General features: G+C 57.8%; 1 protein-coding gene across 1 annotated transcript in view; it reads left to right on the forward strand.

The window, feature by feature from the left end:
- The window catches only part of PTPRF (protein tyrosine phosphatase receptor type F), a 272,958-nt gene that overhangs the window by 241,254 nt on the left and 3,852 nt on the right, over positions 1-27,852 (forward strand). The window contains 10 exon segments of the mRNA XM_088526108.1: positions 1,792-1,907; positions 4,216-4,248; positions 7,094-7,191; positions 14,461-14,520; positions 14,522-14,585; positions 16,112-16,287; positions 20,939-21,058; positions 22,064-22,218; positions 23,539-23,824; positions 25,651-25,829. Of these exon segments, the coding sequence (XP_088382234.1) occupies positions 1,792-1,907; positions 4,216-4,248; positions 7,094-7,191; positions 14,461-14,520; positions 14,522-14,585; positions 16,112-16,287; positions 20,939-21,058; positions 22,064-22,218; positions 23,539-23,824; positions 25,651-25,829 (1,287 nt within the window).

Here is a 27,852-nt window from a genome sequence, read left to right on the forward strand (position 1 = left end):
AATGGCCTCATCCCCATGTTCCCTAGTCTGTCTGTGCCTGGCCCCCTCGAATGCTGTGCCCAGCTTGGCTTGGCTTTGTTGTGTCATGGAGACTTGCATGGGTTGAGCGCAGAGCAGTAGTAGCTGGGGATCAGGAGGGTCTGGGTTTATTTAACAAGAGCTCTGATGAGTTAATGAGAGACACAAACATCAATTATCTACTGTGCCCTTCCCTGAGAAGGCTGGACCATCTTGCTGCAGGTGGAGGGACTGGCACACAGTAGCACATGGCACATCCTGCCACGCTGCAGAAGGGAAAAACAGTGCTTACTCTGTTTGCCATTTATTTTTCTTTCTTTCTATCAGTGCTCTGAGTCGTTCAGCTCTTTTGTCTCAGTCCAGGCAGCTAGAAGGCTTCTGAGACAGTTAGATGACTCAGAGTAACGTAAGGCTCACAAGCTGGTCTTCCCCATTGATCAGCTCCAGTGTTTGATACTCCACTGGCTGCAGACAGAGCTCACTCGCAGTCTGAGCCTCAGAGGGAACACAGGTTTCACTTGCTGTGATTTATGCACTAAATTTCACTTAATTTCTTAGCATCAGTGCCAGCAACAGTGTGCACAGCTCCCTGTGGTAGTGATGATGCCCTGCGCCTCCGCAGAGTGTTTCTGATCATGTGCGGCTCAGGGTCACCCACGATCCTGAGATGTGACTGCTTCTGTGCAGAGCACAGCAGCCCCTCAGGAAGCTTTGAAATGCCTCACAACAGAGCAGAAAGCAGAGCCTGACTGATGCGATTGGCAGGGTGGTAAACACATGAGAATTTGTGCAAACCGGCAGAGATGCAGCTCCCTCGCTCACGGAAAGAGCCAGGTCAGCCTGGCAAAACCCGCGTGGGGCTGCAGCCCAGAGAGAGTCTCTGGGTTTTGCTGCATGCTCAGCACCTTGGCAAAGCCCCAGGATCAGCGCAGGCTCCGGGAGGAGGGTGCCCCTGCTTTGCTCCTTGCAAGATGCTTCTGAAATCGCATCTTGCAAAAGATAGCAATTGCACTCACCCTTTCCTCCTGCCAGGTACCCCCACATCAGAAAAAGCAGTGTACTTGAGCAGCGTAATGTAGAGCAAGAAGTGGGACTTAGAAAATCACTAGAAACCCTTCTTGCAGTATTAGCTTTTTCTTAATATTCTCTTGTCCACTTTTTGATTTTATCCATGCCTGCCTTGCCTGTGAATTTCCAGCAAGAGCCTGAGGTGGTGGCATTGCTGTAGGCATAAATATAGCATGAAGAGACAACAGTGTATTTTATTGTTCCATTAATACACGCCTTGGGTGCCTTCAACCATTCAAGACATGTATTAATGGCCCAATAAAACACACCCAGAAGAGCCTTTACCCTATTATATTATGGCTTTCTATATTTAAATATTTTTAATACTTGAAAAAAAATTTGATTATATCCTTCCACTGCAGTAAGTAGTTCCTAGAGAGAATAAGAGGAAATGAGTTCTTGTGTCTATCTGCTTTTTTCCAAGTAAATAATATGCAGAACCTCACATTTCAAAGGAGCTCACTAATCAAACCTCTGTCATCTCTTTAGTACAATCCTTCCTGTTTCACAGATGGGAAATGGGAGCGACTGAAGAGGATGCGACGTGCCCAGCGTCCTGGGCAGTGTGTGATGGAGCTGGTGCCCGGGGTGCAGGGCAGGCCAGCCCCACAGCTCCCCGGTGCTGCTACCATGGGCCTGGGCGCGCGCGAGGCGCCGCGGGGCCCTGCTGGCGCTCACGGGCCATCTTGTCCCCTGTGTCCCCAGGAAAAGGGCGCACTCGCCCTCCTCCAAGGACGAGCACTCCATCGGCCTGAAGGACTCGCTCCTGGCCCACTCCTCCGACCCGGTCGAGATGCGGCGCCTCAATTACCAGACTCCAGGTAGGGAGCAGCTGTGCCAGTCCCCTTGGCGGGTGCCCATCACCAGGTCCCCTGGCCGACAGGAGTCGCAGTCCTCGTCTCCCACTGCAGCTCGGTGCTTTCTCAGTCACGACAGCATGACCAGGGGCTTTGGTTGATCCTACCCAGGTGTCTGTGCCCTGACCTGCGAGCTGGCAATGGACCCCGTGAGGGTCAGTGCTGGGCCCAGAGAGAGGCGGCTGGTTGCAGTGGTCTTGGCGCAGAGGACAACCGTTCAGTAACAGCCTTGGCTTTCTGCACACAGCGCCCCAGCCGAGCGTCCTGGTCGTGCCCGCTCTGCCCTGCGTGCTGCGGGTGCGTGGCCGCCCCGTGGCCAGTGGGGCTGCCCGCTGCACAGAGGCCTCGTGCTGCTCTTTGTGTGCGCTGGTGCTGGAAACACAGTGCCTGTCGTGGCAGCGATCACAGAGCAGCTCAGCAGGCTCCTTGGGAGCCTTTCAGAGAGCTCCAAGTCCTCAATTAAATGCAGGAACGCTTGGGCTTTTGTGATGGTGGGGGCAGTTCAGCAGTAAATGAGGCACTTAGAGCTCTCTCCTAACTTGCAGCTCCTCCTGGACTGTAACCTACTTTCCTTTTTCTCCCACGCTCATTCATCTGAGAGCTTTTGTCTGAAAGGAGAGTTTTGGAGGGGCTGTATTCTGATGTAAAGTCTTGTACCTGGGCAGGAGTGGGGACAGAGCCTTTCCCGTTACCGTTGGCAGCTGTTTGGCTCAGCGCTGGCTGCTGCGGGGTGCCCGGCCCTGGCACATCCCGTCAGTGCCAGCTGCCAGGGCAGCCTGAGCAGGAGCATCTTCCAGGCAGGTGCTCCGCAGGTCTATGCGCCAGGTCCCGGGGGTGGGATGCAGCGACAGCCTGGCTGTTGTCAGCACACCTGGCACATCAACAGGGCACAAAAGGAGCCGGCATGAGATTGCAGCCAGGGAGGAAAGTGCTGCGGGGAGCAAGGGAGGAGCGGGCGGTGGAGGAACCTCTGAAGAAGGGGTTGCAGGAGCAGCATTAGCCGAGGGGCTCAGACACAGCAGCAGCTGCTTGAAGAGGGGAGAGGTGTTGAACGGGGCTGCTCTGGGGCTCTTGTGCGCTGGCACTGGCCTGTGGCATGTCCCCCTGCCCAGAGTCATCCTTGCCACATGCCTGTTGGTCACACTGTGCGGAGGAGCCCAACAGGCGCCTGGGGTGCTTGCAGTGAGGGCTTCGCTCACAACCGAGGCCCAGGAGCTGCGGTCAGAGTGGAGGAAGGCCCGGTAGGTTTTCATTGCCTTTCAGTGTCATGGGACAAGCCAAAGATACTGGCAGAGCTCTCTGGAGACATCCAGAGGAACCAAAGGGCCAAGTTCACCAGCAACAGGGAGCTCTGGTTCTGACGGACATGCAGCACCGCTGGCCGATGCCCCCGGAGCTCGCAGTGGCCACACGTGCCTCTCGCTGCCCCCACACGCACGTCCTTAGTGGAGCGCTGCAGGTCTGAAGCGGGCGGCGTGTCCAACTCCTGACGAGCTGGTGCTGGTGAACGGGGAGGCGCGGAAGCCACCCAACCCAGTGGGCCAGAGCAGCCATGGTGCTGCTCCTGTCACCCGTCCGAGGTGATGCTGCATGGGCACATGGACAAGAGCTGCTGCCTCCCAGCCCTGGTCTCCCTGGAGCGCGCCGAGCCAGGAGACCTCGTTTCATGCGCTGTTAATTGGGTTAGTGTTGCTAAGCTTCCTCCTCTTTGTGGTTCTCCGTTCAGAGAGGGGTCATTTCCCCACCGTGAGCCTCTCGGAGCTGCCGTACCGCCGGGCAGCGTGTGTGTGATCCAGGAGGAGGCTCCACGCGCTGCGCTCCGCTCCTGCGCTGCCAGCGAGCCGGAGGCTCCGGGGCCGTACGCGGAGGCTGCCGCGGCTGGGAACGACTCATGGCCACGAAGCAGTGCAGGGTTTCCCGGTAGCTGCCATCCACACACCCTGCTGGCTCCCCTTGGGCAGGGGCTGAGGATAGCAGTGGCATCGGAAGCCAAGGAAGGTCCCTTCGCTCCTGTGCTCGTAGCTGCATCTCCGCTTGTCTGTCGGCGCCAGGGGAACGCGTTGGCTGGAGCTGAAAGCCGCCGCGTGCGGCCAGCTGCGGAGCAGAGCCCCGAGCCAGGCGGCCGCGCTGTGCGGCACGGAGGCTCCCGGGGCTGTGGCAGATGGTGTTTCCTTTGCATCTTCATCTCTTTGTCTTTCCATTTCTGAACCTCTGCGATAATGACTAAAGGCTAATGGGATTTCTGTTCTTGCCCCGTTTCTTTTCTTTGCAGGTTCCAGTGTCCCCAGTTGCCCGAATACTTCAAGTTAGTTTTCACTCCTGTATTTATCTTTGACACTTTTTGCTTTTTCTTTTTCCCTTTCTCTCTCGTCTTCGTAATTTTTGTTTCGATGTCATGAAGGTCACCCTCACTCACAGCAGTCTAGAACGGCAGTGACTTCACTTGCTGACATGATGATGTGTGGGCCCCACACAGGCCAAGCTCGGGTGCTGTTTGCACGGCAGGAGAGCAGTTCACAGAAACACAGAGCTAAAGGAAGCCCGTGGGTGCCAGGCTGCCAGGAGGCTCCTGCTGCAGCCCTTTCCATGCTCTGCAGCCACCGTGGCGCCCGCAGCAGCTGGCCCAGCATGGCACAGATAACCTTGGCTGTCCTGGGTGGGAGGGCAGCCAAAACCCTACTGAGCAAATTGGAGGTGCTCTGAGAGCCGGTGGTTGAACACTCCTGCTTCTGGCAGACCAACTTCTCACAGAGGTCAGGTCACCTCTGTGAGTTTGGTAGAGGGGATGTTGGGCTTGGATGGAGTAGTACCAGGACTATTCTTTGGTTTGTGACCTTCAAGTTCATTCTGCAGCAGCCATAAACGTGTGTCCTCCTGGCTTCTCTGTGCACAACGGGCTATGTTTGTGCACGCAGGAATGAGGGATGGATGTAGGATAGATACTTTTGCCCTCCAGGCAGAGATGAGGCTTTGCAGGCTGCAGTCCTGCAGCATTCCAGAGACCTCCAAGCTCTCCCAGTCTGGTGGAGAGGCTGCTGTCTTGCCAGAGTTGTTGGAAAAGCATGCAGAAGTTGTGGTAGTGTGCACAGCTCCTTGCTGGCCTGACAGCACTGTCTGTGGCGGCTCTTCCAGGGTCACCATATTGGGTTTTCGACCACCTCTTTCTCCCTCTCTTCCCCTTCTGCTCTTGCAGCTCCTTTGGGCCTGCAGTGCTCCCTTGATGAGCAAAAATTAATTTTTGAGGGAGGCCCTTGCATTTCTCAGTAAAGATACATGTCTGCAGCTCTGCTGTGATCCATGGCGCTCAGCACTTCATAAGCGGCCAGACTGGTAGGCAGGTAAATCACAACTGTGCTTGAGTTGCAGTCCCCTTTTCCTTACTCCAGCCCCCACTTCTGCGTAGGCCTCATGCTGTTCTGCAGTCTAGTTGCTCTGCAGTTGCTCTGCTCTGCAAGAGCTCTGCAGTGCAAAGGCTGCTGCTGAACTGCAGCCCCCGGAGCCCTGGCACCGATGAGCAGAACGTGCGGAGATCTCCCCAGGCCTGCTCAGCTACCCCCAGCAGCAAAAGAGCGAGGTGGCAACCAGGGATCATCAGCAGGAAGATCCCAGCACAAGGAAAAGGACCTTTCCTGCCCCTTCTGTGCTGTGGATAGCTCTGTACTGCCAAGTGGTAGGAGGACGAGGCGTGTGTGGATCCAGTCTGGCCTTAATGCCTCGATGGCAGGTGCTTTTGGCAGAGGTGTTGGGAGCCCTGCTGTGCAGCGGCTGCGGTGTAATGTGCAGTGACACTTCCATGTTATCACCTAATGACTTGTCACTGCTGTGTAAAATGCACATACCCAGCCTGGGGACTGCTCCATCACCTCAGCGGCCCGTCACTGCCATCTGTGGCAGTGTTCAAGCTCCTGAGCAATTGAGAAGCTCCTGGCCATGCTCCAGCCCGTCTCCCTGGGTGTGAATCAACTGCTTCAGCCTATTAATAATTATTATTACCCACACGGGGTTTCTGGGAAACCCACAGAGCAGCCGATGGAGTCAGGAGCCTGGGGCTCATGGGGGATGAGCCAGACTTTGGATGAGATGTTTCACAGCCACGTTCCTGCTAATTCACCATCACGGCTTCAGGGAAGGGGTTGCGACACTTGACCCTGGATCCCAGAGCTCCCGTCCCAGCAGGGCTCCATCCTGGTCTTGTGTCCGCCCCCTCAGAGCACCATGTTCCTGTGTGGGGTCTGGGGGATCCCCCTGTGTCAGGACAGGGCTCCTCACATGCTCAGGACAAGCCTCCCGGCGAGGCCTGACCCTGCATCCCATGTGAGGCAGGGCAGGGCTTCTGCCATGGCTTGAGCTGCATCACAGTGCCATCAGCATTCCCAGGAGCTCGCGTTGGACGCATCGCTACCCGTGATGGCTCTTGCTAGCCAGCGCAGTGGAGGTGGGTTTGGACCCCAGAGCCAGCTCTTTCTCCTGAGCCGCGCTGCGAAGTGCTGGGTCAGGCAGCCGTGGGCACCGCTGCTCCTTAGCTCTGGGAATGCCGGGCGATCTCCAACCCCGGGAGCAGCAGCTTCTCCATGGGACCTTCATGTCTTTCTACAGCCCCTGCGGAGGATGGGGGTGCAGTGCTCCCCCCTACCCCAAAACCTGTGCGTCTGCCACAGAAACTCCCTCGGTGCAGGTCTTGAGGAGTTTCTTTTGGGCTAAGATAGTTGTGACGGATAAGTCAGAGGATCGGCCTCAACCCCTGGGGAGAGAGCGCCAGAGAATCGGTGTGTTCAGCTGCAGCCTGTGTGGGAGCCCCGGCACGCACATTGACTACATCTCCCAGGGCCATTTGTGTGGGGCCTTCCCCGAGCCCCGGCCTGCCGTGTGCCCGGTCGCTGTGCTGTCCGCGCATGCTCACCCGGTCATGCACATTCGCACTTCACCTCTCGTTTTGTTTCTCCGAACCGCGCGCTCTGCGGGTGCGTGCAGCATGCCATGTGATCTCGCCGACTCCCCATCCATCCCGCCCAGCGCTTCACGTAGTCACGCGTGTCCGCCTTGCACCCACCGTTCGGGTTTGCCGTGCGTATGCTGCCGTCGGGCCTTCCCCGGGCGGGCAGACCTCTAAGCGCTTCCCTCTCCCTCTTCCCCCCTTGTCTCCCTGGCAGGCATGCGGGATCACCCGCCCATCCCAGTGACCGACCTCGCCGACAACATCGACAGGCTGAAGGCCAACGACGGGCTGAAGTTCTCCCAGGAGTACGAGGTGAGCGTGGGAGCGCGCCGGGCGGGAGGGCGCACGGCGCTGCCGCCTGCGGTTTCGCTCGGACCCCCGGCGGGGCGGCCTGCAGGCTGAGCCGGCCGCCTCCGCACCGGCAGCGCGCGGCCGGGCCCCGGGCCAGCGCTGGGCGCCTGCCAGCTCTCCCTGCCAGCCCCGAGCGGTGGGAACTCGCCCGAAGCAGCTGACACAGAGTTTGTACGGGGGGAAAAAAGGCCTCGCAGCTGATGGTGCTCCAGCCTGCCGTGGTTACGGCCTTGGGAGTGAAGCAGAGCCGGCGGCTGCCCGCCTGGGTGGTGGCTGTGGGGGTGTCCCTCGTGCTCCACAAGGGCTGCCCTCCGTGCAGGCTGCCTGGGGGGTTTTGGACCAGCACGCGGCCCCTGTGCTCTCCTGGTCCCTCCCTGGTGAAGCTCAGAGCGCCGCTGCTCCTCTCTCCTGGCCCTCCGACCCGGTGGCAAGCGCGCGTCCTTGTTTCCCTTCCTGCCCTCCCCGGCTGCGCTCTCCCTTGCACACTGCCTTGTGTCAGCTGCCAGAAAGCGCACGACAGCCCTGCTCATCTCTCGTTCACAACCCCAGGCCGTGTTCCTCAGCTGCAAGCCCCTCTGAGCTGCCTCCTCGTTTTCCGTGGCACCCTGGCTGCAGTGTCAGCACAGCCAGTGACCCGGCTTGTACCCCAGTCCGGCACTGCACCGCCTCCAGCCCTCCCCCTTCATTCCCGGTCCCCAAGGATGACTTGCCAAGGAGGGAAACACGAGGGCAAGCTGCTGGCTCGCAGAGGGCACTTGCACAAGGATGATGATTCCTTTCTCCCAGCTCTGCAGACTGGAAGACTAGGTGGAAAACTTGTAAAGTTGGGCAAAGTTCCACTGAGGCCGTTAGAGCTGCAGTGGCAGGATATTATATTTTCCTGTGGTCACATGCAGGACATACTTGAGCTTCAGGGGACTTATAAATAAACCCCCCGCTAGTATTAAAGAGGGAATAAATTGGGGAAGTGTCCTTTGCATGTGTTATCGCTTCTGTTTGAATTGTTATCTGTTTGTGCCTGTGGCCTCCCCTTCCTGCAGCATACCTCCCCTGATTTATGAGATGAGATCAGAACACGTACCCACGAGGTAAGATTACATATGCCAGGAAAGGGAAAGCAGATTTCTGTGCTGAGAAGGTAAGGGACGAATTCCAGCTGGTTCAAAGGGTGTGCTCTGTGTGTCTAAGGAAGGCACTGAGCTCCTGCTTAAAGATGCCAAGTGAAGGACTTTGCTGTCCCTTCCCATACTGCTGTCTGGACCAGGGAAGAGCTCAGCTTTCAGCAGCTACAGCATTTCTATTGCAGCTGGGGAAATGTTTAGAGGAATAATTTGCTTCCCTTGCAGTTACCTGTGTGTTCATGCATATCCTGCGAGTGTGGCACCAAGGTAGGCAGCCGTATCTACCTGCCTTGGGCTCTTTGCTAGGAGTCCAGCTGCAATGGAGAGCAAGGCTGTGAGCTGCGCTCCGGGCAGCCTCGGCGGCTGCCGCGCAGCCAGGATGCGACGGGATCGCAGGTCCCAGCGCTGCCGTCCCCGCGCTCGGCCTGTGCCGCTCGGAGCCTGCGCCACGGTGCTGAGCTGGGGGACGTGTGGCAGGAAAACGGGCAGGGCGTGAATTCTCATAGCTGTTTTCATGAGCTGTGCTTTCCTCATTTCTCTTTCTTTAGAATATCATGGCTGGTTGAGAGCACCAATCAGTTGTACTTTTCATGTTGAAGCAGCTATTAAGTAGCTGATTGTTGCATGTAATTTTTTTCCCTGGATTTTGCTGTGTGTGTCTCCTCATCAGTCTGAAGTTACTGAACGTGACAGGCTCATAAGGTGCTTGACACGAGGATGGGCCCCCAGGCAGAAACGGCCCTCCCGTGTTGGCGTGTGGGGACCAGCACAGTCTTCTCCCATTCGAGACAGTGGAGAGAAAAGGCTGCCCGGGGTTTGCAGAGCGCCAGCTCCCTTTGCAGGGCTGCAGCCAAGGTGGCTTCGGGCTCATCCTGGTCCCTGAGTGCGTAGGTTTGGAGGGCGGCAGCTCCCTTTGGGAGCTGCGGGGTGGCTGAGTAAGGGAATCTGCGGGGTGGGTGCGGAAGCGGTGCAGGTGGGTGCTGCAGCACAGCCTGCGCCCGCAGGCGCTTCCCGCACGGAGCGGGGCGAGGAACGGCAGCTCCCTCCCGTGCAAATGCAGTCACTGCCATCGTGCGGTCCCGGTGATCCCATTGGGAACACGTGAGCCCAGCACCTCCATGGAGCCAGCGCTGACCCCGCGTTTCAGCACACAGAGGTCCCGGCCCTGCTTCCCTCCGGAGGTCAGGGCACGTCAGTGCCGCCTGCCCAGGGACACGGCACAGCTGAGCAGGGAGTACCAAAGGGAGGGAGGAAGATGTAGCACAGACAAGCCCCCAAGGCCCATTTGCTGCTTTGGAAGAGCTGCATTTTAAGTGTTTTCGCACAGCAGCCTGGCAGCCGAGCGTCTCAGTGGGGCGCAGGGCTGTTTATAGATGGCTCACGTCCCAGGAGCAGTAGGCACCCCAGACGGAAAGCAAATATTTAACAGCACTTTAACCAGCGAAGCCAGCTGCCCAGAGCCATCAGTCTGGCGCTTGTCTTGGCTGTGTTAGCGATAGCGCCGTAACCTAGACACAGGTTACGGAAAACAAGACTTGTCAGCACCTTCTCGGGCACCTGGGAAAGGAGCAGAGAGGGTGGCAGAGATTTCCCAGGCAGTCTGGCCCTCCATCCCTGCAGGTCGCAAGAACAAATAACGTTGCTCGCACCTGCTTGCCGGCTGCATGGCCACGGAGCAAGCGCGGAACGTGCACAGCGCCGGCTGCGCTCCCAAACACCACAGCAGGAACTGCGGGACCCCTGCGTCCCCCTGGCATGCAGGAGAGATGGAGCTGCTGGAGGTGGCCGTGAGGCAGGGCTGCCTCCGCTCCCGTTCTCCGGCACGGCGAGAGCGGGCCCGACGAAGCCGAACCGCGCGCGTGCCGCAGGGCAGGCGGGAGCAGAGGGGCAACGGCCTGGCAACTGCTCGCGGCCTTGGCCGCACCGGGAGAGTATTTCATTTTTAGTGTACAGCGAGAGCCACAGTGAATTTACAGTGTGGGATTAATGGAATTATAAATAAGTGGAGGGGAGGCCAGGCCCCTTAATTATTCCTCAGCGTGGCGAGCGGCGCTGTGGTGGTGCTGGAGCTCCTCCTGGGGGCTGCTTCCCCACGCTGCAGCCTGCGCACGGAGGGCAGCAGCCTGCTCCGGCGCGGGGGCGCTGCGCCGTGGAGGCCGCGCACACGCGATGTCCCGCGCGCTGCCCGTTGGCATCCCGGCGTCCCCTCCTTCCCCACGAGCCATCACGCACAGGCTGGCTCCAAGCAGCACTGGTTCCTGCTGGCTGCTGCCCCCTTTCTGGGCTGGATCCTGCAGCCCCTTCCCAGGGCAGATTTTTTTTCTTAGGTCCAACCTGAGCTGCCCCAGTGGGCAGCCTGTGTGCGCACTGTCCCCTGTGCCTTGTCCCACAGGCAGGTTCCTCCAGCCGCCGGTCCCTGGGAGCAGCTCAGGGTAGAGGAGCCTGCCTGGCACCTTCTGTCCTTGTGGCCGCACCTGCACCGGCTGGCCAAGGGCCCCGTCCCCTTGCATTCCCATGGGGGACATTGCGCCTCCCACATGCGCAGCCTCGCAGCAACCAGCCCATACTCGGCAGGACAGGCTCAGACGTTAGGGAGCTGCCGGGCAGCCCGAAGGCACCGAGGTGCCAGGGCCAGGTGAGCCCGGTTCAGCCCTGGTGGGTCCAGGTAGCACCGTGGACTCTGGGCTTCAGGGGCTGCCCAGGAAGCTGTCTGGCAGGCAAGCAGTGCTCACGTTCTGGTAATAAGAATAATAAGGCTGAAGCGCTGCCAGCAATTGATTCACGAGCGCATTGCATCCCTTCACGAGTGCCTTGCGTCCCCCATCCGGGAGTGGGGGTCACAGACTGACAGTGGTCAAGGCTGGTGCTACCCTGTCGGATTTCACGGGAGGGCCGAGAAGCACGAGCAGCCCTCGCACCATCCCCTCCCTGCACCCAGCCGGGGGTCTGCAGAGCTGCATGGAGGGAGAGGGGACAGCCGGTGTCCCAGCAGCACAGGGACACCTGGGGATGCTTCCAAAGTGTTTGTGAAGCGCTCCAGGGCCTGGCAAGCTGCCGTTCCCAGTGCCATGTCGCTGGTCTGCCCCTGCCTTTATGCTGATGACAGCAGCAGCAGGGATCCCTGGGCTGCTGGGGAGACATCGCTCCCTGCACTCCCATGCTGGCAAGGGGGAGTTTTACTAATTGGGCTTTTACTAGGTTTGTACTTGCTGTCTTGTAGCATCTCTCCTGTCAGTGTCAAGCAAAACAAACCCAAAAGTTTTGGTGCTTCTGTTTTTTTTTTCCTGGCTCATTCCTCTCCCATTTCCCAGCCCTTCTGCTTTCTAGGAAGCGTGAGTTGAAAGTGTTCCCCTCGTGAAGTTTTGGGATGAGGTGATTCTCTTGGTTCCCAGAGAGGAGCAAGGGGAGACTCCGGGGGCCCAGAGCAGTCGTGCAGCAAGGGGAGGGGGACAGTAGGCTGCAGTGGCTGAGCATCCTACGGAAACGGGACAGGACTTGCCACAGCAACCATGTAATGGGCTCCAAACACTTTCTGAGCAGCCCAGCACCCTCACATTTATTTACTCATTTGTTTGCCTTAAAGGGGGGAACAGGTGTACATTAATTCATCACCCGAGTTTAAATTAAATCATTTTACTTCTAAATGAGTCACTAATTTGCAGGAGTATTTAATTAGAGCCTCTTTGCACTCAGGTGCTGTATTACTTCTGACTTTCTCACCTGTTTGCCCTCTTAAGAGGCTGCTGCTGATTAGACCATTTCTGCACATCGTCGTTTCCCATCAAAGCAATTAACCCTAATGGCAACACCTTGATGCCGTACTCAGTTTGGGGGGGCTCTTTGCAGCCTCGTGTGGCCCAGAACAAGGCCCTTTGGCTGCCATGGCAGGATGGCGATGCACTGTGCCAAGCACAGCGCGCCCCGTGGCCCGAGGAGCCCTGCGGCCCCTCGGCTCTGCGTTGCGGTGGGATCAAGTGTTGGCCCTGAGCCCTCCCGGGTTTGTCTTGCTGCTGAACCTGCATCCATGCGGTTGTGCAGCACGGACTTGCACAGCTTCATTATGTGACTTCTCAGGAAGCGGTTCCTTGTGTTTGCTCTCTGGAGCAGACACTCGCTTGCTGCCTCCTGGGGCATGGTCTCATGAGGGACAGCAAACACCCGTTCCATGCGGGTCTTCTCCAGGCTGCTCAAGATTGACCAGCCTGGTATCAAATCTCCTCTCAGAAACCTCCTTACACATTTTGTTCCTCTTATAAGGACTTTCTTTATGCTTTTGGTCATTCATGTGGCCCTTCTCTAGGTCGGCAGGCAAAGTATGCTGTGAGGTGGGTGGCACTCGTCCCTGCCACGCGCTCCACAGCCAAGGGCGGCCAACATCTAAGCGGGGGATTTGGTGGCTGCTGCTGTGCTAATCTGAAGCGAGCAAAGTGCCCAGGGAGCCGTGAGCAGCCCCGGGGCAGCTCAATGTGTAGGCAGAGGAGCGTGCAGGGCCCGTGGCGGCCCAGCCGGCGGCTTTCCAGACGGGAGCCTTCCCCGGCACCCGCCACTGCCGCCCACACCTGCGGCAGCGCCTCCGAGCGCTGCTCTGCCTGCTTATTACTCTGATAATAGAAAATTACAGGTTTTCTGTGGGAAATGTCTATTTACATCCTACATTTCCCAAACTACCTATTAGCATCGCGGTGATGTCACATCCTCCGGAGCGTTTCCGTCAGCGCTGCCTGCAGCGCCGCGGGCCCTGCGGGGGACGGGGCTGCCCGGCCCGTGCCCTGCGCGTGCGGCGCGGCCCCGCGGTGCTGGCACAGGGACGCGACGGCGCCGGTGCCACCGCTGGAAGCGTCTCCCTGGTGGCTGGGGAGCGCAGGGCAGCGAGGGGTTGTCCCCGTGGGCATGGCCGTGATGCCGTCAGCCCGGCCCAGACTGACTCACGGGCGTCTCGTTGCCTGCGAAGGGGGTCTTTATTGCCAGGTGAACACTGGTCATGCACAGAGAGCCATGTATGGTGGTTCCCCCGGCCTTTCTGCTCAATGTATTTGCCTGTGGGCCAGCAAAGCTTCAGGGACCGTGAGTTGGGGCCCATTTTTAAGGTCCCACCATTTTTCCAATAGTGTTGGAGATGTAGACAGGGCATTCGTGGGATCTGTGATTCTTGGCAGCGGCTGCCTGCCCTGGGCCTGCCCAGGGCTGTATGTGTAGAGCGAGTCCCTGCATGCGGCCGCCGCTCCGTCTGGGTGCCTCTTGGATCTCTCACACGCACACGTGTCTCCGAGCCAGCTCAGGGGAATGCTTCGGGGATGGTCTTTTTTTTCCCTTGTTTTGTGCACCGGCAAAGATGACGGGAGAGTGTTGGGAAGGGGGCTGCATGGAGGAGAGCGGGGCTGGCGGCGCAGGGAGGCCTGGGCACCGCCAGGCACGTGGGAGGTGACACAGGCTGCGCAAGGCTCGTGTTGCACACGGGATCGGGATGCTTTTTGGGCCCTTGCATAGCATGTGGGCCCCACGGCAAGATTTATAGCCACGTCTCTTCTCCAGGTTTATAGTTCCTTGTCACTCTATTAACTCAGACAGGGGATGTTTACATTGCATAAATAGCTGGAGCAGCAGATAGTAACCTATCAATTTTCATGAGTGCTCCCCAGCAGAAGCTCGTAGGCTCTCTCACAGGACACTAATACCCGAAGCTCCTGGGCCGCAAGACACCCAGGGCTTGCTATATTTCAGGAGACTGCAGTTCAACAACTAATAAAACCGCTAGGTCAAGATCTGCACAGTCAGGTCCCCGTGGAGTCTTGGCATGCGACCAAATTTTCTGCTGGCTGGTAGCTCCAGAGGGAAGGATGAGCACAGTGAGAGTGGAGGCAGAAGTGCATGTGCAGCTAGCTGCCCCAGCGAGGGGCTGCCTTGGCCTGCAGGTCCCAGGGTGACCGGTCCTGCTCCTGCCTGGGAACTGGGATTTAGGGTGGTCTGGCTTGACACAGCTGCTGGGTACACCCAAGGAAGTTGCATGTGGCTGGCGAAGGGGATGCCCTTGCTGAAATGCTGAAATGTGTCCTGCAGCATCCCCCTGTGCAGTAACCACTCCTGCCTCCTTCCCTCCCTCTTTCCGCAGTCCATAGATCCCGGGCAGCAGTTCACCTGGGAGAACTCCAACCTGGAAGTGAATAAACCGAAAAAACCGCTACGCGAACGTGATCGCATACGACCACTCACGTGTCATCCTCACCTCCATCGACGGTAAGAGAAGCTTCCAGGGTGGGCACACTCTGGGTGACGTGCAGAACAGCCAGGCAAGGAGATACTTCTGTATGTGGTGGGACAAGCGTGTGCCCTCCCAGCCACTACCAAGAGGCCTTCCCGCCTGGTGAAGGAGCGGAGTGCGCATGTGATCCCATCTTAGGCATCAGCCTAGGCGAGTGTGTGTTTTCTAGCTGGCAGCAGAAGAGCTTCAGGAAACACTTTGCAGAGCTGCTGCTGCTGCTCGTGCCAGCCAGGGTGGCCAAGACTGCCCTTCCCTGGAAGCCCCTCCTGGGTGCCTGAGGAAGCTGCTGCTAATGGAATGCAGCCCTGCTTGGGGAAAGCACCAGGGCTTGGCTTTGCTGCAAGTGGTCCTGCAGTCACAATGCCCCTTTCCTTGGGACCAAGTGTCTTTTCTCATGTTAATGCAGCGTTCATGCTGTGGGGGAGGAGGAGGAGGGGAGCCTTGCTCCGTGCAGCAGCAGCAGCAGCAGCTGTGTGAAGGCAGGGCGGCTCGTGGGCAAACCCCAGCAGCCGGCCGCGGGGTGGCGTGCAGGGGAATCCCTGTCCTCCCGCATCCTGATTGCTGTAAGTAGCGTCTGTCTCCCTGCGAACCCTTCCCAAAGGGCCCTGCCAGCTGCCTCGTGCCCATGCCAGAGGAGCCCGGCACTGCTCTGCAGCTGATGCGGCCTCCCCAGAGCCAGCAGCACTTTGCTCTGAGGCTGTGGGACCTGCTGAAAGCTCCCCGGGACAAAAGGGTGAGGGAGAGACCCTCAGCTCTGTTTCCTGCCTCTAGTGAGATGCAGATGTTCTCTCCTTGGGAGATGGGAGACTTCCTGCTGCTTCTTATCCCCCAGCTGGGCACTGAGCAGCCCATGCTGAGCAGAGCTTGGAAACTCAGCCTCCAGACAGCATTTTGCTGCAGTTATTTAAGCAACTGTGTGTTTGCATTTTAAAGGCCTTTAAAGGAAAGTTCTTTCTTACAAGGTGGTGCAGGCAGGGTGGGAGCTGCAGCTGCCTCTGCCAGCAGGCAGCAGAGGGGGGGGTCTTACATAGGGGAGGGTTTTGGTGGTGGTGGGAGGAAGGTCTCAGGCTCCCCATGGGATACTTGGCCCTGCAGGAGAGATGGAAGGATTTCTTTGCTGAACATCCTCTGCTTACAAATAGGAGTGTTAAACTAATGAAGCAACAGCATTTTTAAAAAAGTGCTGCAGGACCGTAACAAATAGCAGGTGAATTTAAGACAATTATTTCAATCAATTGCTTGAGGCCAAACGAGCTCCTTTATCTTCCTGCCTGTGAACTTCCCTTTGTGCACAGGTGGCAGCTGCCTCTCGGCTTTTGTTCCCCCAGAGCGCTGCTTGCAAAGGCCTCTTCTTTGTTCAGGCACCGGCCCTGCACCGGGCAGGGTCCCTGCAGAGATCCTGGCGTCCCCCTGGCCCGCAGATTGCTGTGGGCAGAGTGACGGGGCCGGCAGCAGGCGCGTGCGGCACTGACCTCGCTGACGTTCCCTTCTTTCTCCGCAGGAGTCCCCGGCAGCGATTACATCAACGCCAACTACATTGACGGGTACCGCAAGCAGAACGCCTACATCGCCACGCAGGGGCCGCTGCCCGAAACCCTCAGTGACTTCTGGAGGATGGTGTGGGAGCAGAGAACAGCAACGATAGTCATGATGACCAGGCTGGAGGAGAAATCCAGGGTACAGTGTGTGCTGCTTCTCTTTCCTGGAGCTGGTGGTAGGAGCGGGACAGAGGGATGGGGAGGTGTCACAGTGTTGAGTCGGCTCAAATCCGGAGGGATGCCCATGCCCCGGGGAGATCACTGCTGCAGGCCCTGCTTGCAGACGTTCCTTGGGCAGCCCAGCCACTGCCCTGCAACAAGTGCCTTGGAACATCTCCTTTTAGGGCTGGAGGGTGCCAAAGCCTCTGGTTGCTGCGGCACTTCTTAGCATCTGTCTGCTGTGCCTGCATGCACACATGCACATGCAACTTTTCTGTGCCTGCAATATTCACTCCAGAGGGAGAGAGGGGAAGCTCTGGATTGGGGGGTTGGTGACAGTCCCTGAAAGCCCAGGGGCCACGTCCCAGAAGCTGACAGCTGCTCTGGGTAAGTGGTATGAGCAGCATCCTGCAGCTCGACAGGGCCCTGGCATCCCTGGCAGTTCAGGGGAATGGCTGACGGAGCCTCGTTGCAGCAACAAGAATAATTTGTGCCTTGTCCAATGACAACATGTATAAACGATCGGTTCACACTGCCAAGATTAGACATGCTGATGTAATAAGTGCAAAGCTGCCTACAGACCATGGGGGTGGCGAGGGGCAGAGAGGCGGGAGCAGGAGCCCTCGCTGTGGATGGTGCTTCTGGGGTGACAGAAGCCCCTGCTTGGCCCTGAAGCACGAGTACTCACAGCTTGTAAGCTGTGACCAAATTGCCCACGCACCCTGATGCACCCTTGGGCAAAGCCTTCCCAAGCAGGAGGCAGCTTCTGCCTCTCCTGATTGGGTTTCTTCCTAAAACTAGAATTTTAGCAGTGAGCGTTTGTGCTTGCAGAATATTTTAGCGTTGCCATGCCAACCCCAGGAGAAGGGGCTGTGTGCTCAAGCTGTGAAGTACTGGTTATTTTTAGCCCAATAAGCTTGTTCTCTGGAAGCAGGAGCTGTCAAGTTTGGGTTTAGCTGAAACTTTTGTCCGTGCTCTCTCCCTGCATTTCAAAGCCTTGGCACTGAAAGGCTTGCAGGGGTGTCCCGGCCCACATGGGCTGGGAGGAAGCAGCTGGAGCTGCAGATCTGCCTTTCCTGCGTGCACAGAAATAGCTCTTGTTCCTGGGCTTCCCTCACTCTACAAATGCCCTGCTGCCTTCAGGAGAAAACCAGTGTTTTCCGAGCCCTGGCTCTGCACTCTCTGCTCCTGCAAACGGCCGCGATCGCCCATCCCCGCGTGACGGGGAGGCTCAGCCTGAGCCGCCTGCTGCCCGGGGCTGAGCGCAGCATCAGGAGCTGCTGCAGCGATGGGTTGGATGGGGATCTTGCTCCTTGGTGTTTCCGTGCTGGAACGTCAGTTTGAAGTCTGAGGAAAAGCCTTTCCTGGCTGCTGATTAAATCCGTGCCCAGAGCCCTGTCCCACCTTCTGGGCTGCAGGAAGGCTCTCCAAGGCGCGTGTTTCCCCAAGATAACGGGTCCCCTTCGACCCCGCAGGCCCTTGTCACGGCGGTGCTTCTGAGCCGTGCGTTATCTCCCCCTGCACGCTGCCTGTCCTGCCATCCCTTAATTCCTCCGCGACGGTGGTTTCTGTCCCCGCGTGGCTGCGCTCCCAGCAGCAGGAGCCCGGTCGTGCTGCGCGCCCAGGGCCCGCGGGCTGGGCCAGCCGAGGCAGCCCCTGCGCCCGCTGCCCCGCTCGGCCTGTCCGCGCGCTCCGAGCCGCCCCGGCGCCGCACGGACCGCGGGAGCGGAGCGGGGCTCCTCCCTGGAGAGGCTCCGTGTGAGTGCGCGGCCCGCGGGTGCTTCAGGGGCCCGTTGGCAGCAGGGCCACAGCAGGGAGCTGGCATGTGGGCACCCAGAAGTTGCTTTCTGTCTTCTGTTTGCGCTTTTTCTGTTTTTTGGTGGCTTCTCCAGCATCCTCCACAGCAAGCTGCCTGCTCTCCCTGTCCACGTTCCCCTTTGGTGATGGGTGCCAAAGGCTCGCTTAGGACCAAAGGAAAGCCCAGTCTCTTCCCGTTGCTGCCGGCTTTCAGCATGAGCCCCTGTTTTACAGTTTACTCCCCTCTGCAACCTTCAAGCCTCATCTACTGCAACTTCACGGTCCCCTTGGATCCCCACAGTGTTGCTGCCTGCAGTGCCCATGTGATGCCATGAGCTGCAGTGCTCCAGGCACGGGCATGACACACTGGTGACCTTGCTATAAAGGCCCTTGCTGAGGGCTTGGGGACAGCCTGGACCACATGAGCAGCAGCAAAGCCTGGGCCAAGCGGCAGGGCCATGGCGAGGTGCCCGGCACAGGGCTCTGCCTCCTTCCTTAGCGAGCTCCCAAGCCCCCAGCAGTGCTAGGTGTTGATAAGCCCACCAGGACCAGCAGCAGCTTTGAAGCCCCTTGGGGGTGACAGTGCTTTAAAGGGCTCCTGAGCTGCAGGGGGAAAAAAATCTTTAAAGTGCATCGGCTTTTATGGTCTGCAATTTCAACTGGCTTGATGGTCCAAATCATCCTCCCTTTTTCATGTTTTCACAAAGTGAGCAGCACATAAAGGATAGAAATGACTGGATTGTGCAATTTAGCTGCCTTCAAAGCTTTACAATCAGTTTCAGAATCATTTGGTGGCAGTTCAGAAACACACACTGTAGATGAGCTTTCCCGGAGCTCTGAGCGTGGCGCGTCCCAGACCGGATGTATTGCACGGGAGCCACGTTAAAGCAGAAATTTCCCCTGCCGTGGGCAATCCCCGGGAGCCTGAGCAGAGGGACGTCTCCCAGAGCAGCACCAGGGCTTGCTCTCTCCTAGTGCAGAGCAGCGAGCAGGCAGCTTCGCACTTTGTGTCTGTGGGCAGGGGTGTAGAGATGGGCTCGTCGTGGAGGGATCTGAGCGGAGAGGAGCCTGGCAGCCCCGGCCTGCCCCACGTTGCCGCCTCGCTGGCAGCGAGGCCGCCCAGCGAGCTGGGCCGGGAGCAGAGCTCAGCCCTGCCGCTGCAGAGGGTGCCCGGCTGCGCTCGGGCACCCGAAGGGAGCAACCACTCAGCAAAGCCGCCATAAATGGCTGCTCAGGACATCACTGGGCTCCTTAAGTTAATGAGGAGCAAGCACTGCCAGAAGAAAACATCTCTTATCTGCTTTAGTGCCACAGTGCATCAGTTTCAGCATAAAATTTACAGAGCTTGAAAATGGGGCATAAACATTATGGGTAAATTTGGCAGAAAATGTGACTGACTCTTATCTGGTCATGAATAAATAATTTTCAATTACCAGCCCAGGCGCTGCTATTATCCCTCGCAGGGAACTCCTCTGAAGTTTGTTTTGTGCTCGTGCAGACAGGGCGCTGCAGTGCGCGGCGGGGCCCTGCAGGCCGCCCGCGGGCCGGGATGACAGGGTGGGAGCGGCGCAGCCAGCGGGACGCAGCTCCCTCCCCGCTCCCGCCTCCTTGAGAGAGCGACCGCGTCCTCCCCGCGGCGGAGAGGTGAGCTCAGGCGGCTGCACGTGCCGCCTGCGAGGACAGGATCGGTTTAGCTCTGAAATGAGGTTGGCGACCTCGCGCTTGTTCATTCTGCAGCCGGTCGTCTTAGAACGATGCGCTGCTCCGAGCTGAGCGAGGACGAGGAGTCCGGCGAGTTGGTACAGGGCCTGGCACGCTGTGAGCTCCCAGCTGGGAGTGCGGATCCACGGCTGCGGAGCGGCTGGGAGAGCGGAGCGCCCCGGAGCAGGGGATAAGGGCTGTCCCGAGCCCTGCCCCAACTCCTGCGGGATTGCAGCGGGGCCGCTTGGTGAGCCCGAGCCCAAAAGGCGGCTGCATCCCCTGTGAGCCAGGATGCGGCGCAGCAGCAGCTCGAGCGCTGGAGTCCAGCGCTTCACTGTTACCACCCCCACGCTGCTTAAAGTGCCTTCAATTAGAAGGCAGAACTTCATTGATTTCTAATTACGGCTGTTGTTTCCCATCCCACACGTTCCTGTGTAAACATGCTCGGCTAATAATTAAGTTTACTATTCCCTGACAAGCACAGATGATCTCCCATTCACACCTCTCTCCTAGGGCGGGAGGTCGTTTTCAGCCGTGCACACTTGGGTGGCAATGAAGCCTCCCTGCTGTCCACCAGGCCTTGTGACTCCTGGTCCGGGAGCTGGGAGCCAAGTTAAACGCAGAGCTCAGGGTGCCAAATGAAAGAGAGAACTTGGGCTGGAGACAGCAAAACTGGAGGAGCAGTTTGTAAACGCAGAGCTGCAAATAGCTGCGAGGGAGGAGGGCCCGGGCAGGCGAGCAGGGAGGGCTGGTGGGGGCAGCAGGTTGGAGCCCTTGCCCCAAGCCCAGCTTGCAGCAGGAGCTGCCCTGGCCTTGAGGCCACGGTGGGATGTGAAGGGCCGTGGTGCTCCTCGAGGACGCGCAGCACACTCCGTGCTGTGGCGGTGCGAGACGGGCAGCGGGAGCAGCGCTGCTGGGTCCCTTCTGCCACCGGGGTGCTCGCTGTCCCTGGCAGGGCCCTCCGCGGGGCTGCAGGCAGTGCCGGGGGAAGGCTGGGCCTTCTCTATGCCCCACGCTGCGTTGTACAGTGAGTCCTGTCTGCTGCTCCCCTTTGGAGGGCAGAGCCACGTTCCTCACCCAAGGTGCCTTGTCCAGCAGCCCAGCACTGACCCCTTCTCCTCTCGTCCCCATAGGTGAAGTGTGACCAGTACTGGCCAAGCCGGGGCACAGAAACCTACGGCATGATCCAGGTGACTCTACTGGACACGGTCGAGCTGGCCACCTACACCGTGCGGACCTTCGCCCTGTACAAGGTACGACGCCGGCGCTGGCTGCTCACGCCGCACGTAGCGGCCGGTGCCCGGCCCTCCTGCCGCTGCCAGGTGCCATGGGGTGCGTGGGGAGATGGGCTGCTGGGGGCGCATCCCAGCGCTCCTGGATTTTGCCCTGGACACCGGCTCTTTTCCCGTATTCACGCATCCCTGTGACGGGGCCGCAGAGCAGAGGCCATGTTCACCACTGGCGAGTGTGCGTGTAACAGCTGTCCTCCTGTTAGAGAGACAACATGGGAAGCAGGGGATTTTTAGCACTCCCGTCGCTAATAATGCAAATGGAGGGGCCGTGCTGGCGTGTGTGCCCTTCTCTGCCGACTGCTGCACACCTCATTAGTGTTTGGAAGTGCCAGGGGACAGTGCTGGCAGCAGCACGTCGCGGCAGTGCAAACAGGGCTGCTCGGTGCACAGCTGAGCCGGGGCCGTGCCGGGAACCCGCTCACGCCCCGCGGAGGCATCTCGGGCCCCAGCAGTCGCCCAGCCAGTCCTGCCGCATAGCTGCGCCCATCGCTCAGCCGTGCTGAGGCAGGACAGGCGCAACCACCGCCGTGCAGGCCTGGTCCTGACATCCCACAGAGAGTCTCTGATTCCAAGGAGCAGGGAGCAAACTTGCTGCTGTGGCCAGCGTTCCTCTTTCCTCGGGAATGTGGCGAGTGCCAGGGCAGTGACTCCGTGCTGTGCAAAACAGAGGCATTCTCCTCCTTCCTGCCAGGCAGCTCCAGTGCCACAGAGCTGCTCTGCTGTCAGCATCACCTGGCTTTCCAGAGCTTCATCACCTGGCTTTTTCCATGGATATGGAAATCCATCCATCCAGGGGTATGGAGGCCTTGCAAGGAGCTTGTACTCAGCCTCCAAATTTCCAGGCGCAAAATCCCTCCATGTGCAGGATCAGACATGGCACTAAATACCTGCTCTCACCCCATCCACGAGTTCCCCCCAGCATGAGACTGTTCTCACACTAAACTCCTGTTGCAATTTCTTCACCAGAATGGCTCCAGTGAGAAGCGAGAACTGCGACAGTTCCAGTTCATGGCTTGGCCTGACCACGGGGTACCAGAATACCCTACGCCCATCCTAGCTTTCCTGCGACGGGTCAAGGCCTGTAACCCACCAGATGCTGGGCCCATGGTTGTCCATTGCAGGTAGGTCTGTGTGTTAGCAAAGCCGTGTCTGGGCATGTGCCTGCTGCCTACAGGAGCCTTGAGTTGTCCTGCCAGAAGTGGTGACTCCTGTTCCTGCAGGGAAGATTACACGGTAGCATAACCCTCGCTGCACTTGGTCGTGGAACAGGTCTGTAGCTAATGGCAGCAACACAGTGGTGAAATTTATATTGCTGCTGCTCTGCCAGATTAACAGTGCTACTCTACAGAGAGCCTCAGAACGTGCTTTTTCTCGCAAAAGAGCAAACAGAGTTCAAAAATAATGTGAATGTGCTCAGCATAAGTGTGTGCTCCTTCTCAGAGGCCCAGCCTGGCCATGCAGCTACCTGTGCTAGTGTTCATGCATGGTGTTTACAGTAGAACCGCTCAGGAGGGTAGAAAGGGGGCTTTTTCAGTGAAAATATTAGTCTGCTGAGGTTCAGCATCCTATCTGGCCTGAGATTTATTCATACCAACCAAGTGGGGACTATTACTAAGCAAACCACTCCATCATTGCTGTTCCAGCATACGCCTTACCAGCAGTGTTTAATGCTCTTCTTTCATGCTCTGTTTCAGATGAGAGTGAGGTATAATTAACACACAGACAAGCTGTATTAAAGCCCTGCTAAGGATCTGTCTTGCACCAGAAATGAGGAAATGTCTATCTTCATATTTCTCCCTGTGTTACATGTCAAAGCAGCGTATCTGTTGTTTTGGGGGTGCTCTGGGGCTGAGCAGTTAGAGGATTGCTCCTGCTTTTCTGAAAGACACAGAAAGGTGTCTAGGGCTTGAGCAAAATGTTTAACATAGACACGCATGACCTCCTTCCCCTTTTGGCTTTTCCCTGCAGGGTTGGCTCTCTCATTTTCTGGGTTACAAAACAGTGACTGAGATTATGGAAGCTTTAAGCAAGCTTGAAATCGTGGGCTGCACTGGTACCAGGGCCCGGCCTGGGTTGCAGGTCTCCTGACTCCATGCACCCCTACACTGTAGCTCTCCTGGGTGCTATACACCTTTCTCGGTCCCCTGTGGAGGTGCTGCCAGCCACTGCCTGGAGCAGCAGAGTGACGCTATGTCCCTTCTGCTCCGCCAGTGGCAGGGAGACAACAGAAGGGCTGGGGTGCCTCCTGCCCTCTCCCATACCTGTCTCCTTCCTCTCGCCACCTCGTTTGCAGCTCAGCTCATCTGCCTCCAGTGCGGGGAGCGCCCTTAGCTCTGCTTGTGTGCACTCAGGGGCTTGGATGCTCTCTTAAGTGGCAGCGGAGCTGGCACAGTGTCCGTAGGAGGTGGCGTCACCACAGGCCGTGTGTTCTGTCCCTGCAGCGCCGGCGTGGGCCGAACTGGCTGCTTCATCGTCATCGACGCCATGCTGGAGCGCATGAAGCATGAGAAGACAGTGGACATCTATGGGCACGTGACGTGCATGCGCTCGCAGCGCAACTACATGGTGCAGACAGAGGACCAGTACATCTTCATCCACGAGGCCTTGCTGGAGGCAGCAACATGTGGTAACACCGAGGTGCCTGCCCGCAACCTCTTTGCTCACATCCAGAAGCTGACTCAGGTCCCGCCAGGCGAGAGTGTCACTGCGATGGAGCTGGAGTTCAAGGTTGGTGGCAGAGCTCGAGCACCCCCTTCCCCAGGGCCGTGTCCCTGCCTGCATAGCCCCACTGAGCGGCGTATCCAGGGGACGGGAAAGGAGAGCCGTGGATTCTTGCATGCACAGTTACTAATTTGTATGTTTCTAAACCAGGTAGGCAATGATTTAAAATACATTTGAATTGTAAAGCTTGTGTTGGCCTTGGTCCCTCCTGGTTTGGCAGTTTCTGGGGAGAAGGAAAAAGGCAGATGGATGCGCAGTTCGCAGCAGCACATTGAGCTCCAGGTTCACTGTGTGGCAGGAGCTGCATCTGAAATCAGATGCAGATCGTGTTAGTGATAATTGATGTTACTGTGAACAACTTGTCTGGAAACGGCTCCAATTTAAATATGTGAGACGTTTATAGTCTCATTTCTTCAATGCTGAGCTCTGTTATCCTTTAACCATCTAGACACCAAAACTCAGTTTCTGGAATTGGAAAAGGCAGTGTTTCAAGGCATGCTGTTTTTAAAAGCTAGGCCCTCATTTTGCTATGTTTGCCCATGACCACATATATTTATTACAACCTTGAAGATGGAAAACAACTCTGGTAAGGGTCTGTGTTCTCAGACAAGGAACATTAGTCCAGTTAACTAATGCTAGGGAATATAGTTCATGCAGGGAGGCAGCAGACCATGCAGGCCTCAAAATGAACTGCAGTAATACAGCTTCACTCTGGGAATTCACACCAAGTGATAAAGGAGCAGGAGAAGCAAAATATTGACTTTCTGCATAAACTGAGACAGACAGAGCAACTTGGTCCTGCAGCCAGCAGAGCTGCTGGTGCCTAGGGCTTGTGGCAGTAGAAGTATCTCCACAGAGCAAGGGAGCCCCTTCTCCCAAAAGAGCAGAAAAAATCACAATTGTGCTCATGTAGGAAGGAAAGTATTGGGTGGGGAGAGGAAAGGAGGATGTTTACAGGTCCGCAAGGCTCTCCTCCCGGGCTCCGAGGTGAAAACGCTTCAATCCAGCATCTGCTTTTTCATGTGTGTGTGTATGAGAGGAAGAGGGAGATTTGCACAGCAGTGTCAGAGCCCAGTGTGCTGCGGTTGTGTCTCATGGTGACACCTTCCCTGAGAAACGCCTCAAGGGACCCACAGAATTAATTTGGCAACTCTGTTCTAAGAACGAACAAACTTTGGAACAGTAATAAAACTTGGTCCCTTCTGCACCCTGGCAGTGCCCCTATACTTACTGTGTAGGAAACGCTCAGGGGCCGGGTTTCGGGAGGCTCTCTCGTGGCTGCCTTGCTCTCCAGGGAGCAGCCCTGTCCTCCCACAGCGAACCTCTGCCATGCAGTAAGAATGGCAGCTTGTGAGACACTGCAGAAAATCCCTTTTTCTTTTAACCTTTTTTTTCTTAAAAAAAAAAGCGCAAATTTCGTTTGAATGTTCTGCCAACAAATCTAGGTAACACATTTACCATGACTCCAGCTTGCAGGGCTCAAAGCAAACCATAAAATGTCTCACACTAACCCAAAATAGATCTTTGTTGCCTAAATATGTCACAAGTTTCACATTTATCTTGTGCTCTTCTGGGGTGAGAAGTAAATAGCATGACTTTGTTGGGAGACAGAAAATGTTCCTTCCCTGATGGCCTGAGGCTGTGTCCCTCGCTCAGCGAGGTGCACAGCTTCGTGTCCTGGCCCCCGGGGCTCAGAGAGCTGCTGTGAGGCTCTGGTGTCCTTCAGGGCTGCCCCAGTGTGTCTGGATGCTCCCCCTGCATCCAGAGCTCCGATTTCACCCCCTGGTTGCTGCGTCCCCAGCCTGGGTTCTCACCGGGTCCTCTGCTTTCAGCTGCTGGCCAACTCTAAAGCACATACCTCACGTTTCATCAGTGCCAACCTCCCATGCAACAAATTCAAGAACCGCCTCGTGAACATCATGCCATACGAGCTGACGAGAGTCTGTCTGCAGCCCATCCGGGGTGTCGAGGGCTCCGATTATATCAATGCCAGCTTCATAGATGGATACAGGTAAGGGCTACCTTAGGTGGCTGGGCCAGCCCTTCCTGCCCACTTGGGAGCCTGGGCAGAGCTGCCTGCTCTTCTTTGCTGAGGACTGGTCCCGACACACTGGAGGTGTTGGGGATCACTCCTGCTTTGTATCTATCTTAACGCTCTCAGAGGCTCCAGTGCCAGCTCCATGTGTAGAGACTGCTGGCAAGTGGGAGCTGCCAGGCTTGCTCATACTGTGGCAGACAGATGCCCACATGGCTGAGGCAGAAGGCTGTTCTGGCTCCTGCAGTGGTTTACAGGACCTTCTGCTAGATATCCCTGGCATGAATTTTGCATCTGTGGTGTCTGGTATAAACCCGCCCCCCTTCACTAGCAGCTAGAGAGGGAAGCTGTGCCTGCAGTAGAAGCCCCAGGCTCCTTGTCCCGCATTTTGCTTTTTTGGCTCCTGTGAATCCTCAGGCAGAGCTGATGTTGGACACTGGGAAGTCTATCACCAGGTTCTGCTTGCCCAAGGTACCTTTTAAACAGCAAGAATTGAGATATTGCGTGGATCTTGTAAGAGATGCTTACATCACGTTTGTGAATGCCAAGTGCCAGAAAAGGAGAACGCAGGGAACCTGCCCAGCAGCCACATCTCCTTCCCAGATTGCTCCCTGGGCAGTAACCCAGACCAACCACGAAATCCCGACTGCGCCCATACAGGCTTGTGCCCGTGACTCTTGTGCACCACCACAGCAGGGTCACCCAGCTGGGGGGGAAGTGCCCTGGTGAGGCCCCTGCTCCAGCACGATGGCCCAAATGCTGCTTGTGGGCTCTGAAGCCCTGGCAGCAAAAGCCATTGCCAAAGGAAACAGGTAATTGGTGCATCCAGGTTAGTGGCTTTCCTTCCCTCCCTGCTCCAACAGCTGAGCCCAGGGAGGGTTCCCAGCGGGCACGACTATGTGGAAGCCAGAGCAGATGGGAGCAGCAGGGGAGCTGACCCGTAAGCATCTCAGGGCATCTCCACACAGCAAGGCAGGCTCACGGCGTGGGACAGCGTAGTGAGGAAGGACAAGGGGCTGTCATGGAGCAGCCCCCACTCCGTCCTGCGCGGGTGGCTGAGCCGTGCAGCGCTCCGATGAGCGTGGCCCCAGCAGCTTCCTGTCTGCGTGGGGGGCTGAAGCCCCCATGCCAGGTCTCCGCAGCGCTGCTGGTTTTGCTGCTGGTGATGCTGCAGAGGGATCGTTGCCAGCACAGCAGGTGGTAGCATTTCATGTGCTACCTATCCCGTCCCCAAAGAGCTCTGTTATCTCTTCCTGTCCTTTCCTCTGAACCAGGCAACCTTCCTCTGCATTTTGTGAAGAGATCAGTTGGTCCTCGGTCCTGCAGACGTCACTGACGCTGCATCTTTATTAGCACTTTTGTTTCCAGTGGACCTCCACCTCCCGCTTTTTATCATCTCTTACAAATCCACCTGGAAGCAGCCCTGGTTTCATCGCGCACATTCCTGCCCTGCTGCAGCCCGTGTGCAGGGCAGTGGAGAGCGATGGCGGGCGGGCGCGCGCGGCGCCTCAGCGCGTGGCGCCGGCGCCCCGCAGTGGTGACGCGCCCACGGCCGCCGTGCGCCAGCCGGAGCGACGGCCCGCGGGAGCCCGCCCGGCTTCGGGGTAACCTGCGAGTTCTGGCTATGTCCCTGCTCCTGGCCACCGCCACCCCCCTCCTGAGTGCCGCTCACCAGGCTGGTGGGAGAGCAGGTCGCGGCGAGCGGGGACAGGCAGCGGCCGCGGTGCTCTGGGAGCGACACGGGGTTCCCAGGGGTGCCCGTACCCACCAGCTTCCCTGGGGGAACTGGCCCTGCCATCTGATGGCTGCCCGCGCTGGTGGCACTGTCACGCCCACAAGGCCTGCCAGCCTTAATGGATCCTGTGCCAGGCTGTGTCCGTGGTGGACACGCGGGGCAGGTCCGTCTCTTGCATGGAGCCTGTGGCCCAGCCCTTGCGGCGGCCGTGCTGCCAGCCCTGCCTCCTCGCAGCCATTCTTGGGGCAGGCCGGCCCCACAGAG

Source organism: Tinamus guttatus, unplaced genomic scaffold (assembly GCF_059628265.1).
Source record: "Tinamus guttatus ecotype Peru unplaced genomic scaffold, ASM5962826v1 Tinamus_guttatus_pri_ptg000242l, whole genome shotgun sequence".
NCBI classification, from domain to species: domain Eukaryota; kingdom Metazoa; phylum Chordata; class Aves; order Tinamiformes; family Tinamidae; genus Tinamus; species Tinamus guttatus.